Raw genomic sequence first — 13,856 nt, 5'->3', positions numbered from 1 at the left:
CGGGAGCCAGTGGCTCGGACTGTTTATTATAATAACGCCCCCAAGTGAGGCAGAGAAGAGAGGGGCCGTGCCAGGAGGGGTAGTCAGACGGCGGGTGTGAGCAGGAAAGTGGGGAGAGCCTCCAGAGCCATTGGGGAAGTGACACTTAATCTCGGTCAAATATACTCAGAGAGAGAGACGGGGGAATCCAGACACCAGAAGCTGGCTGGGGAAAAAGACGCACGTTGGGCTGGGAGGGTGGGCAATGGGGCGGGGGTCCAGCGCTGGAGTAAGCTCGGCATCCGGGGCCCGGGTGCCACTAGCCGGAGCCCAGTCCATCAGCAGAGACTGCAGAGCAGCAAAGAGGCCCCTGCTTTGGGGCCAGAGACCGCACAGTGGTGGTGGTGGCGGTGGCGGTGGGAGCCAGGCTCCCGGGGCTCCCCTAACCCCACATGGTTGTCTGCAGCCACTGTGGGGAGAAAAGAAGCAGGTTCCAAGGATGGGAGCGGGGGAGGGCAGGATGGCTGGGGGAGCCACGAGTGGGGGTGCCAGAAGGCCCCTTCCATGTACCTGGTTCAGATTCAGGCGAATATAGCCAGTATTCTTGGGGTCCATGGATAGAAAGTACGCTGTTTTGGAGAGGAGGCAAAGGGAGGGGTTTGGGAGCGGAGTCTCTGGTCTGCAAGACCCACTCCCAAAGAGGCAGGATGTCGGAAAGGGCGTTAGAAGCTGTCCCTGGCTGCTTCCCAGCTAGCCCTCGGCCCAGGAAGGAATTCAGGATAACACCGCGTGGCCTTGCTATGAGCCATATACTGAGGGTCGTCATACGCGAACTCCTGTGTTCTGGACTCCAGCCCAGGAGGGCAATACTACCGTTGCCCACATTTTATAGATGAGGACAGAGGACAGAGGCACAGAGAGAGAAATGAGTTGCTCAAGGCAACAGAGCCAGCAAGCGGCGGAGCTGGGATTGGAACCCGGATCATCCGTGGTTTGGGAGCAGCGCCCCTCCTGCGGGTGTCTGCGAGGCGACCCCGGTCCACGGCCCAAGGTGGGGAGTGGGCAGATGACTGACTCACTGAACATGGCCTTCAGCCTCAGGAAGCAGCTGATGAAGCTGTCAAAGTCCACGATCATGTCGTCGTTTGCGTATCTGGCCACCAGCACCTGGGTCACCTTGTTATTCAGCCTGATGCCTGGGCGAGAGAGGGGTGCGGAGGGGGGGTCCAGCCCTCTGGCCTCCGCTTTGCGTCCTCCCTCCCTGCCCCCAAGCCCTCTCCTGGCCCCCTGCTAACCCGCTTTCTCGATCGCCAAGCGCATCTCATAGGAGTTCAAGCTGCCCGAGTGGTCCTCGTCACACTCTCGGAAGATGTCCTGAAGGGACGGACAGATGGCGCAGGGCCGTGTGCAGAGCGCGGTGGTTGAAATCATGAATGCGTCAGTGCAGTTAACCTACAGGGGCTGCCTTCCCCGGCCCTTTCCCCGCGTGCCCAAGGTTCCTGTCCTCTAGTGACCGCGGGAGACGTCTGGCAAGGGGAGTGGGTTGGAAACCGAGTCTGTGATCCGAAGGCCCCGCTCGCAGGGCCGTCTGCATGTACCCACAAGCTGGCCGATGCCTGGACCTCGGCTCGTTCAACACGTGGCAGGTGGATATTCCCGCGGCTCCACAGATCCCGTCCTGCGCGTGGCTAGTCGGGGCTCCGGTTCTAGCATCATCCGTGCTAATCCCCGTCACTCTTGGGGACCTCCCTCTCTGCCCACCAGAAACTGCCCTTCGATTGTATTTTACCGTCCATTTCTTGATTTTTTTCCACAGGATCTGGAACTCGGGGAGCCCCAGCTTGCCAGAGCCGTCTTTCTGCGGGGTGGTCAAGGATGCCAGAGGAGGGAGTGAAGAGGGCATCTTGGGGACAGGGAAGCAGAGGGGCTCACCGAGTGGGGGGCCGTGAGAGGTTCCTGTGTGGTCACCATGGTAACCGCCAGACCGGGCATCTTTTGCTACCTCAGAGCCCAATCCCCAGCAGGAAGGAGGGCGCGGCTGGCCAGAGAGGTGGCCGCCCGTGGGGGCCAGTCTCGGGGTGGGGGTCAGGGGTGGGAGAGCGCTGGGCAAGAAGATACATCCATGAGGTTGATCATACAGCGGCACACGTCTAGGCCGAAGCCGTTGGTCCTGAAGTTTCTGACTGGGAGGGAGGGAAGCGGCGGGAAGAGAGGAGTGCGCGGGGCATTGTGGGGGAGGGAGGGAGTGGTTGAGGGGAGGCACAAGGTGTAGGGGAAAGGTGGTGAGGGGCGGGGGGAGGGGTGCGGGGAGGGTTGGAAGACTCACGTTTGGAGACCACCCTGTTGAGTAGCTTCTGTAGCTCATACAGGCCTATCTCCTTGTCCTAGGACGGGGGACCGTAAGCCCCTGCTCCGGCACCTTCACCCGGGCCACCTCCTTTGGGCACCCAGCCCTCAGCCTCTCACCTTGCCTCCCGCCACTATCTCAAACAAATTTATGAAGTCCTGATCTATGTCCTTCTCAGAGAACTTCTCCTGCAGAGAGAGGAGTGGGAAAAGGACCCAGTCGAGAAAGTTCCTTCACACTCCGCAGATGCTTCCTCTGTTCCCCCCACCCCACAGCTTCCCCTCACCTCTTGGAGTAGCTCAGCATAGTTGACTTCGTCCAGTTCCCTGAGCAAAAGTGAAGGAAGTCTTGGGGGTTATCCGGGATCAGGGAGACAGGGATTTTTAGTGGGGTGGTTGTGAGGAGACCATGTCATGCATCTGAAGCAATGCGGAACAGACTCCGTGAGGATCTGGGCTCTGATTCTGCTTCGCTCCCAACTGGGACTCCCCCTCCTTGTGCCTCAGTTTCCCTGACTTAAACTAGGGAGAGAGCTGGGGAGGCCCAGATGACTGCTCCCTAGGCGTGACATCCTACAGCTCTGGGGCAGGTGGCCTTGGAGCAGCGAGGGTGGCTCCTCACCAGGACTCGCTGTGCTTCTCTGTGAAGACCCGAAGCAGGAAGTCAGCATCCTTGTGCGGCTCAAAGGTGGAGGGGATGATGACATACTCCCCCGGAGGCAGCCGGAGATGGCTGCTTACCTCCCGGGAGTTCATGAAGATCTCCGAGAAGCCGTGGTCCTGATACTTTATGAAGAAGTCCTTCTTCAAGCGAACATCCTGGATGTTCTGAAACTATACGTGCCTTGGAGGTGGGTACAGGGCGGGCGTGGGAGGGTAAGGAGGGGGGACCCCGAAAGTGAAGCCTGGCTCGGCCAGGCTTGTGGGAGGTATCACCACAAACTGACCAGTCCTGGACACCACCCAACTGGCAGGGAACCCCAGCATGATCTCCTGCCCCAACTCCCACCCAGGGCCCCAGGGCACTGCAACCCTAACCCAGTGGCCCCCAGTGGCCCTGAGAGCCCTTCGCTGAATTCCACCCCTTGCCCATCCACGTGCAGCCAGAGGTGGGGCTGCACCAGCCCAGAATCGAGCCCCGCGTCTTCTGTACCTCCTTTGGGACCTAGGAAGAGAAGAGAGAGGGAGGTCAGAGCCCCAGGATGATGAAGGGGCTCAGGCCCGTAGAAGCCAGGTAGTGTGTGTGTCTGTGTGTGTGTATGTGTGTGTGTGTTGGGGGTGTTAAGGGCACTGGGACACTGGTGGTGGGGTGTGGCATGGGCTGGGGTAGCTAAAAGTCCTAGCGTTAATATTGATAGTCCCTAAGTTTGGAAGAGCAAAGTATAGTTCATACAAAGTTTTGCCGTTGGGAGGAGATTTCTACCACTACAGGTTAAGGACAGGAACCGAATCCCAAGAGGGAGGTCACGTGCCCAACTTCACTCTGCTAAAAAGCAAATGGGATGGAAATCTAGGAGATTATTTTCCTGAACTTTTTTTTTTTTTAAAGATTTTATTTATTTATTTGACAGAGAGACAGCAAGAGAGGGGACACAAGCAGGGGGAGTAGGAGAGGGAGAAGCAGACTCCCCGCCAAGCAGGGAGCCCGATGCGGGGCTCGATCCCAGGACCCTGGGATCATGACCTGAGCCGAAGGTAGACGCTTAACGGCTGAGCCAGTCAGGCGCCCCTAGTTTCCTTAACTTGAACACTCATATCCTGCAGAAAGTTAATAGGTGATTACCGAAATGGAGCATTGAACATAGTTCCGTAACATAGTTCTGTAAAAAGGTGGGTTAGACCAAGATAAACAGGCTGTTCTTCTGTCGGGATGACCAGAGCCTTTAACATGCTGATGCCCTGTAGAGCTTGGGGTGGGGAGTAGAGAATATAACCTTTCCCGAAGGACCACGTCTAACCTTGGAGATATCTTGAGGCACGTCTGGTGTCTGTTAACCTCGTAGGCTCACAGCCTAGAAGGAGGGCAAGACTTGTGTCTATGTCTGTTCACTACTGACCCACTGGAGACTGGACTGGGGCCTGGTGCACAGTAGGGGCTCCATAACTCTTTGAACAAATGGTCATTTACAGGATTTTGCAAAGCATGATTTTGGAAATATTGTCAGGGATTTCTCTTGGCTGCTGGAGTCAACGCTCTTGTGTGGGGTATCTACGGGGAGACTCGGGGACAGTGTGGGGAAGTCTCAGAGGGCCTGGGAATCAGGACACAGGCTCTGTTTCTGAGCCTTGGGGGTGTGAACTTGGGCAAGTAACCTCACCTCCCTGGCGCTCCATCTCCTTCCTCTTCCGGGAAGGCGATCCTATCCCTAAGGCTTTTGGAAGGCTGTTGCAGGGGTGAGGCCAGGAGAGGGAGCAAGCCTGGCTGGGGGACCTGCCGGAGTGCCCACCGTGTAGAGGACAAAGCCAATGGTCTGCAGCTGGGCTCCTTGGGGCCGCGCCTGTCTCCAGTTCTTTTGCATCAGGGCCACCAGGCAGGTGCAGACGGCTTGGTCGTCCTCCGGGTCGTCGTCGTCCTCCTCGGGGAGAGAGATCCTAAACTGGGGATTGCTCCAGAATGTGTCTGTGGAGGAAGCAGTTCGGCATGGCTCTGCCCTGCCCCGGGGTGGACGGGCTTCCCAGCCCCTCGGCAGGGCCAGGTGGAATCTGCTGGCCCTGACGTCGCGCATGGCGGACGCGGAGCGCCCTCACGCACCGAGGTGGTTCCTGCAGCCCCCCGCAGTGCTGCCGCGCCGCCAGGTGCCCTCGTAGAACGTGGTGTGCCAGCAGCTCTTGTAGTCCCCAGAGAGGGCGTCGGGCGTCAGGTTGCAGATCTCCAGCAGCGTGAAGTTGTCCAGGAAGTCTTCGTAGGACATCCTGCGGGGCAGGGGGGGGGGGTTGATGGCTGGAGCCTGCAGCATCCCCACACCCATAGCCCCCCCCCCCCAAAGCCTCTCCATCAAAGGCACAGGCGGGAGCGCAGCAGAGGAAATGAAGGGACGGGCACGGGGGCAGGAGGAAGCCCGCCCCGAGCTGTACTGACCAGAACTCCCCGTCCTCCCTCCTGAGCAGGAGCTGCTTCTGGATGTCCGGGGCCACCTCGTCCCACTCCCTGGCGCTGGAGCAGAGACAGGCAGTGGAGGGAGAGGGTAGGGCTCAGGAGGCATTTGGCTCCTCCCCAAGGGATTCCCTCACCCCTGAATGCCTGCCTGTGGGGGTCCTGAGTTAGATGGAGAATCTAACTGTGGGGAGGAGCCTGTGGGGGTCCTGAGTTAGATGGAGAATCTAACTGTGGGGAGGAGCTGGCCCTGCAGGCCAGTGGCAATGCCTCGCTGGGGCGGGGGGGGGGGGTGGTGGTGCTGGGCACTCTGCCCCTCACCTGACAGCGCTGGTGGGGGGGCGCTTACGTGTCACTCCAGGCTCCATTCCACTCGATCCGGCCCCAGGGATTCCGGACCCGAATCAGGGTTTCTGTCATGCCTTGATACCAGACCTGGTGGGAGGGGTGTGGCCAAAGGTCAGGGGTCTCAGGCAGGAGGGATTCTCTGCCTTCTCCTGTGTCTCAGGGGAGGTGCGGGTGGCAGACTCACATCCTGGAGGCCGGTCACGGAGTAAGCGTGCCCTCTCACCAGCATCCTGTGGGTCAAGGTCTCCAACTCACTGTCGCTGGTGACCTGCAGAACGGAGAAGGAGAGGAATTCAGGATCCGGGCAGGGGTACTGGGGCCCCCGAAGGGGTGTGAGCACTGTCAGGCGTCAGTTTTGTTTTGTTTTTAAGATTTTATTTATTTATTTGAGGCAGAGCGGGAGAGAGTGAAAGAGAGCAAGCAGGAGCAGAGGGGGCAGCAGGCAGAGGGAGAAGCAGGCTCTCTGCTGCGCAGGGAGCCCCATGCAGGACTCAATCCCAGGACCCCAGGGTGGTGACCTGAGCCGAAGGCAGATGCTTAACCAGCTGAGAAACCCAGGCGCCCCCGGGGTTCGGTTTTTTAAAAATTAAACCTGGTATTTGCAAATAATTGTAGATTCCCATGCAGTTTTAAGAAATAATGCAGGGAGGGGCGCCTGGCTGGCTGGGCCAGTGGAGCTGATAACTCTTGGTCTTGGGGTCATGAGTTGAAGCCCCACACTGGGCATGGAGCCTACAGAAAAAAAGAAGAAATCCAGAGAGATCCTACGCATCCGTATCCAGTTTCCCCCAGTGGTAACATCTTGCAAAACTGTAGTGCAGTATTCAGAGTAGGACGCTGATGTTGATGGAATCCGTCAGGCTTCTCCAAATGTCCCCACGTCTGCCAGGAGGCCTGTGTGTATGTTCTGTGCAGTTGTACCACGTGTGCAGTTCTCTGCACCCCCACCAAGGTCCCACCGCAGAGCAGTCCCAGCACCGCAGCCCTGCCCTGTGCTGCCCTCTTTTTTTTTTTTTTAAGATTTTATTTATTTATTTATTTGACACAGAGAGACAGCCAGCGAGAGAGGGAACACAAGCAGGGGGAGTGGGAGAGGGAGAAGCAGGCTCCCAGTGGAAGAGCCCGATGTGGGGCTCAATCCCAGGACCCTGGGATCACGCCCTGAGCTGAAGGCAGACGCTTAACGACTGAGCCACCCAGGAGCCCCTGTGCTGCCCTCTTATAACCATGCCTGCTTCTTCTCACTCCCCTCTTCCCTGACCTCTCACAGCTGCTAATCTGTTCTCCACTTTTATTTTATTTTTATTTTACTTTTTGGAAGATTTTCTTTATTCACTTCAGAGAGAGAGAGCTCATGCATAAGTGGGAGGGGGAGAGGGGCAGAGGGAGAGAATCTTCAAGTAGACCCCCACCCCCGCTGAGCATGGAGCTGAGGCCGGCAGATCTCAGGATCTGAGATCTTGACCTGAGCTGAAATCAAGAGTAAGACACTCAACTGATGGAGCCACCCAGGGGCCCCTGCTCTCCATTTTTAAAAATTTTGTCATTTCGGGGCACCTGCCTGGCTCAGTTGGTGGAGCGTGCCAGTTTTGATCTCGGGGTTGTGAGTTTGAACCCCACGTTGGGTGCAGAGATTACTTAAAAATAAAATCTTAAAAGGGGCGCCTAGGTGGCTCAGTATGTTAAGCGTCTGACTCTTGACCTCGGCTCAGGTCATGATCCCCGGGTTGTGAGATCGAGCCTGAGTCGGGCTCTGTGATGAGTGTGGAGTCAGCTTAGGATTCTCTCTCTCCCTCTCTCTCTCTGCCCCTCCACCCCCACCCCCAGCCCCCACTTGCACGCACTCTCTCTCTCTGTCTCTAAAAAATATATATATAATAATACAAAATAAAATAAAATCTTAAAAAAGTGTTGTCATTTCAAGACTGTCAGGGAAATGGAATCATACGGTATGGAGCTCTCTTGGCTCTTTGCATTCAGCATAATTCCCTTGGGATTCATCCAAGTAGTTGCATGTATCAGTGGTCCATTTCCTTTCATTGCTGAGTCATGTCCAATGACGTAGGTGCACCACAGCGTAATGATTCACTCATTGAAGGACTGTTCTGTTTCTGGCTACCATGAATAAAGCCACTGTGAACATTTGTGTGCGGGCTTTTGTGTGGACGTAAGTCTTCATTTCTCTGGGATAAAAGCCCAAGACTGCAACCGCAGGGTCACATGGTTGCACTCCGGGTTCATTTATTTATTCGAATAAATATTTGCCGGGCGTCTATGGCATGCCAAGCAGCACCCTAAGTCCCGGGATCCAGCACTGAATAAGACAAGTCACTGCCCTCATGGACTGTGAAACAGCCGGGAGAAGACAGGCTGTGAGTAACAACGTTGATAAGTCAGACCATTACAGAGCACCATAAATGTCGAAGGGAGAATAAAAACGAAATAGAGAGCAAATGAGGTTAGGAGCAACTGATTTAGATTGGGAGGCAGAGAATAGAAACCTAAGGAAGAGGCATTTGAACTGAAATGTGAATGAGAAGGAGCTAGTCAAGAACCTCGTAGGTGAAAACAACAGCAGGTGCAAAGGCCCCGAGGCAGGACCAAGTATGGCTTACTTCGATGGAGCAGCCCATGAGGGAGGATCGCTCAACGGCCTTCCTAAGGATCCTCAGCAGGTTCCGAGGGGGCTTCTGGAGTTGGAGGCTATAGGTCACACCCCCCGTGAAGTCCTCAAGGCCCTCCACGGTGTTGCCCCCCGACAGTGCTTCATAGGACCCATTCAGCCTGTGGGCACAGAGAGGGCACTTTTGTGCTCCGGGATAGAGAGGTCAGCTTGGACATGGGAGGGTGCGGGGAGGGAAGGAAGGGATGCCCTGACCTCCCTCTGCCTTTTCCCCTGATTCCAGCTGCCCCCCTAGCTGCCAGCTGTCAGGGCAGGCTTGGAGGCAAGGCCAGCTTGGGGCACTCACTTGGCATAGGCCTTCTCCAGCAGGGCGCTCCAGAACTCAGTGCGCTCAGCGGAATGCACGAACACCAGCTTGCCATTCCTTGTGGGCAGCCGGTCGTCCACCACCACGTCCACCCACTGCCCAAACTGCCAGATCTGTGGGCAGCAAGGTGGGGCTCAGTGGGGCTTAGGGCATCTGTCTGCCCCAGGCCTTCCTCCAAACACGTGCATCCCTCCCTCCCACGCACCCCCCCACACCCCCCCACTCCCCGCCACCCACGCGCACACACTCCTTGTCTAAGAACTGTGTTACACGAGCACCTCCTGGTGGCCAGGACCAGTGACACGCCAGTGGCAGAGAGCCCACTCCCCAGAATGGCGGAGGCCTGTGTGAAAGGCAATGAAAAGCCTGAACCTTGCCCCCAGCCTCAACTCCAGTTCCTGCCAGGGCCTCCAGAGAGACAACAACCAACATTTTGACCTTGGCTGGGCTTTAGGATTTCTGAGGTTTTAAAAAACTCTTGTGATTCTCAGAAATATTTTTGTGATGTGGAGAATTTGTCCACATGTCACTAAACTTAAAGAGCAGATTACAAAAATTATGTGACCCTTACTGACTGTTGACTCCCAACGTCATACACATCCACACATTTCTACCAAGAGAAAGAGACAGAGAGAGAGAAGCAGGAGAGCCACAAATTGATAACAATTCTTTTCTTTTTGAGCTTAAAAAAATTAGTTTACATGATTTCTTTAGTCAGCAGATATTTCTCTGATAATTAGACAAAAGCCCACCCTAATAAATGTCATTTTTCAAAAAGAAAAGAAAAAAGGTAACTTCAAAGCACATAAAATTCTTCTTCTTCCTCCCTCCCCTCTTTCTCTCTCTCTCTCTCTCACACACACCACCAAAAAATTCCAGCTTTCAAATCATCCTTCACCTGAAAATGGAAGATGCCGGCATAGTTTTTCCGGAAGCTCTGCCCCCTGGGTACCACCCGGTACAGCAGTTTGGGGCATGTGGTAAGGGAGCCGATGGCAGCCAGCAGCCAGCAATCCCCTGGAAAGACAGGAAGGGTGTTGCCTCTCGAGCCCTCCTATATGTGAGTGCGGGTCCCAGACTCCAAGCCCTAAAGGAGCGGGATGGGGCTCTGTGGCCCCTCCCCCACAGAGATGCGCCTCCTGTGGCCCCCCCACTAAGGACAGTTCAGGAAGGAATCTAGCAGGGAGAAACAGGGCTGAAGGAACGTGCTCTGGGGGGGGGGGGCGGTGAGCCTCTTTACCTTCTCTACTAGGTAAGAGGTTCACAGATTAGAGCCAAATGCTTTGGTTTCTGGATATGGGAGGGGTATGAGGCCTTTGTCTTGCTCCTTACCCTGAGATCTGCTTTGGAGATCTGCTTTGTGGAGAGAGCCAGTTTCCTCCCATCCAGGTCACCTTCCCCCCTGTCCCCTGTCTTCTACTTCTACTCTATGACGACATTGGTGTAGCAATCAAGACACCCCTCCCTGATGTCACCCACATAATCCCGGAGACCCCAGGGGCTTAGTCTGTACCCCCAGCTCGGTCCCTGGGGCTAGGCGTTGATGGGGCCTAGGGGCAGTCTCCCTAGGCTAAAGTCGTCCGTTGCAGTTTCCCTCCTGGGCATCTCAGAGCTCGCCGGGTGGCGCCGTGGGCAGGGTGGTACCCTGAGTGAGGGCTCTAGGCCAGGCTGAGGCCGAGGGCAGGGGGAAAGCATCTGTGATTACCAACGGCCTCCTGGCTGCCTGGGGTACCCTTGGCAGGGGGGCGGAGGGTGGGAAGAGAAGGTTAGGGACAATCCAATCCTCCATTGCCAAAGGGACACCTACACAGGAAGAAGCCGGTTCTCCTTTCGCAGCCCTGTGAGCCACAGCGGGGGACACGGGGCCTGAGGTCTCCTTGGCTTCCACCCTGCCCACAGCCTGCCCTTTCCTCTGCCCCAGATACAACAGAACTCAGCCCCAGAGGAAGCCCACCCTGGTCTTATCCCTGAAGATGCAATGAGGGTTTGGAGGAGCCCTTCCTTAGGGAGGAAGCTATCCCTTGGGGCTGTCATAGGAGCCGTGGGAGAGCAGGCCGAGGAACAGAGCGCTCCTTTATTTGACACGTCAGACTGAGGAAGTTCTGGCACCTGCAGTGGCTTAAAAATACATCCACAAGCTCTTGGACAAGCCTCCCCTCGGGAGGTGAAGCCTAATTCCTTCCCCTTGAGTGTGGGCCAGATTTTGTGCTTGCTTTGAACAAATGGAATGCGGTGGAGGTGACCATGCGTGTTCCCCTGAGAGGAGGCAATAGAAGGCATGACGGTTTCCTCTTTGCTCTCTCTCTTGGATCATTCTGTCTGGGGGAGCCAGCTAGCAGGTTGTGTGGACACTCAGGAGGTCCTACGGGGAAGCCTTGGCGGCGGGGAACTGAGGTCTCCTGACCCGTGCGCGCGCCATCTTGGAAGCTGATCCTTCGGAGGAACACAGCTCCGCCTGATGTCTTGACGGCAGCCTCACGAGAGACTCTGAGCCAGACCCAACCTGCTCTGCTTCTTATGAATTATTGACCCATGGAAACTGAGATGATCGATGTTTGTCATTGTCTTAAATCACTAAGTCTTGGGGGCAATGGATTGTGTAGCAATGGGTAACTAATAGACCACCCGGCTTGTTCCCATTCCCAGATAGCACTTGGGGGGCGGGGAGCAGGGAGAACATACCTGACAGTCTCACTACCTCTCCTCAGAAGGGGAGGGGCAGGGAAAGAGGAGGGATCATCTGAACCTATGGGTCCCAGCTCCCCAGCCTCAAAAGGCACCCTGGCATTCCCCCTACCCCAGCCTTCTTCCTCGATTCACCCCCTCCTTCCACACCGGCTTCCTTGCCCCACACTCACCTAGCACGCCTTGACAGATGTCTGTTGGACTGATCCCGTTCACAATGAAGTGAGGATTGCTTGTGATCTGCTGCAGTGAAGGAATAAAGATTTTAGGGGGCCCAGGACATCCCCCTCCCCACCTCCCTCTCACCATTCCTGGGGAATGATGTCCACCTCCAAGGCAGGGGCGGGGAAGGTCACAGGACCCGCTGGGCAGGGTTTTAGAATGTGATAGCAGAGGTCAGTGAGTGGCTTTCCCAGGGGTCTCGGAGAGGTTTGGCTTAAGCATGGCCAGAACGGTCCCCAGCCCTGATCCAGGGTCAGAAGAGGGGGTCGGGGGACTGGAGATTTCAAAGTGATGGGGGCATCATTACAAACAGCCCTCCCACTCCCAGAAGGAGTCCACACCTCCCCTCCCAGTACCCACACTGGGCCGTTGCCAAGAGATGTTCTGCACACTTTTGGAGCCGGGGCCCAGATCCTTGAAGCCCAGCGAACTGGGCTCGGCAGGGAAAAAGGAGTCCTCGAACAGTTCTCCCCTCCTCAGACAGGCTGCCAGCAGGTCCTCATAGTTCTGGTTATTGTAGTTCTGGGCGTTGTGGTGTTGGCCTACGCCTTTGGCTTTGAGGCGGTTCAGGCTTACGGAAGCCGCCATTCCCTGATCCGCGAAAACGGTCTCTGCTTCACAAAGGAAAGACAGATAACCCAATTAGAAACATGGACAAGGGATCTGGATAGATACTCTTTTTCTGAAGAAGATACACAAAAATGCTCAACGCCCTTAGTCACCAGGCAAGCACAGATCCGCGACAGTGACCCCCCACTTTGCACCCACCAGGATGGCTACAGTCAAAAAGACTGATAATAACAAGGGTCGGCGAGGATGTGGAGAAATTGGAACCTTCATCCACTGATGGTGGGAATATAAAAGGGTACAGCCCCTTTGAAAACCAGCCTGGCCATCCCTCAAACGGTTAAACGAAGAATCATTACCCTATGACCCAGCGATTTCACCTCTCGGTATATGCCCAAGAGAAAGGAGAATGTACGTCCATATAAAAACTTGTACACACATGTTCATTGCATGATTCACAATAGCCAAAAAGGGGGAATAAACCCCAAGTGTCCATCAGCTGATAAATGGATCAGCAAGATGAGAAACATACGTAAATGGAATATCATTCATGCAAGAGTATCATTCAAAAAGAAATGAAGGGCTGGGGCGCCTGGGGGCCTCAGTCAGTTAAGTGTCTGCCTCTTGATTTCGGCTCTGATTGTGGTGTGGGAGGAATCCAGAGTGGGGAAAAAGAGGGGCAGCTATAGGGAGGCACAGGAGGGTTCTAGGCTCTCTAGGGGTGGGACCCAGGTTGAGCCCACAGAGGGCTGAGTTCCACAGAGGCAAGAGCAGGGGGTCTCAGTGATTCGTCCTCCCTCGAGTTGGCAGACAAGGAGAAGAGTTAAAGTAGCAAAGCTAACAGCATGGAGTGCCTGCTCTGTGCCAGGCACACCAGCCTCCGGAAAGATCCATGCAATATTGGCAATTACTGGAAGAGGAAGCAGGAGCCTGGCACAGGTGAGGGCTGAGCATGGGACGGAGTCTGACTGCAGACCCCAGACAAGGCCCGTGAACTTTCCCTGACAGTCCCTCCGGAGGTAGGTGCCTCTCCTCAGGGGAAGTCCCATGGAATAGCATAATTTTTCCATCCTCATCATCTAAGGGGATCACGGGCCGTTTGTGGCGAAATTTCTCTGATGCCCCTTGACTCTTGCCACTAACCCAACCAAGCAAACCCTTTCTCCTGCCCCACAGCGGTGTCTCCTTGGGACTTCCCTAGGTCCAGGAATGCCCCTGTCGTCTCCCCTTGTTAGCCTGACAAACCCAAACCAGGCTGCTACCGAGAGGACCAGCACCTTCGAACACGGGCAGCCGATTCTCAGCTGCACTGGACGGCTCCTGCCTCGCTTCCTCTGCCTGGAACCCTTCCTGCTCGCATACACACACCTTGTCCACTGGGGGAAGTCCTGCTCAGCCTTCCAGGCCCTGCCCAGTGCCACTACCTTGGTGAAGCCCTCCCCTAATGTGCCCGCCAGAGTTTGGGGCCGCCCCTCATGTCCAGCACTTTCCTTTTGGGGACACCCATTGCTGCCTGCCAGCTCTAAGCTGGCTTGTCTGTGAGCTCTCAAGGCTGGAGGTGGGGGCTTCTCTGTCCACCACTGGGTTCCCTCTGTCTCACATAGCACCAGGCCCCAGGAGGGGCT

At 55.9% G+C, this 13,856-nt stretch overlaps 1 protein-coding gene across 1 annotated transcript; it reads right to left on the bottom strand.

Annotated features, from left to right (window-relative positions):
• Nucleotides 1-421: 421 nt before the first annotated feature.
• CAPN11 (calpain 11) lies at nt 422-12,252 on the bottom strand. Its single transcript, XM_026507349.3, has 21 exons — nt 12,025-12,252; nt 11,616-11,685; nt 9,656-9,774; nt 8,737-8,870; nt 8,383-8,551; nt 5,952-6,035; nt 5,769-5,854; nt 5,405-5,479; nt 5,078-5,238; nt 4,773-4,945; nt 3,479-3,490; nt 2,948-3,159; nt 2,613-2,652; nt 2,446-2,514; nt 2,306-2,357; nt 2,098-2,162; nt 1,769-1,837; nt 1,275-1,353; nt 1,059-1,175; nt 550-608; nt 422-448 (listed from the first exon to the last, which is right to left on the bottom strand). Exons 1-21 carry the CDS (start codon nt 12,250-12,252, stop codon nt 422-424), a joined length of 2,100 nt encoding a protein of 699 aa, XP_026363134.2.
• Between the last annotated feature and the right edge of the window lie 1,604 nt (nt 12,253-13,856).

The sequence above is a fragment of the Ursus arctos genome, unplaced genomic scaffold, assembly GCF_023065955.2.
Source record: "Ursus arctos isolate Adak ecotype North America unplaced genomic scaffold, UrsArc2.0 scaffold_29, whole genome shotgun sequence".
In the NCBI taxonomy this organism is placed as follows: domain Eukaryota; kingdom Metazoa; phylum Chordata; class Mammalia; order Carnivora; family Ursidae; genus Ursus; species Ursus arctos.
This window is presented reverse-complemented; position numbering and strand designations above follow the sequence as displayed.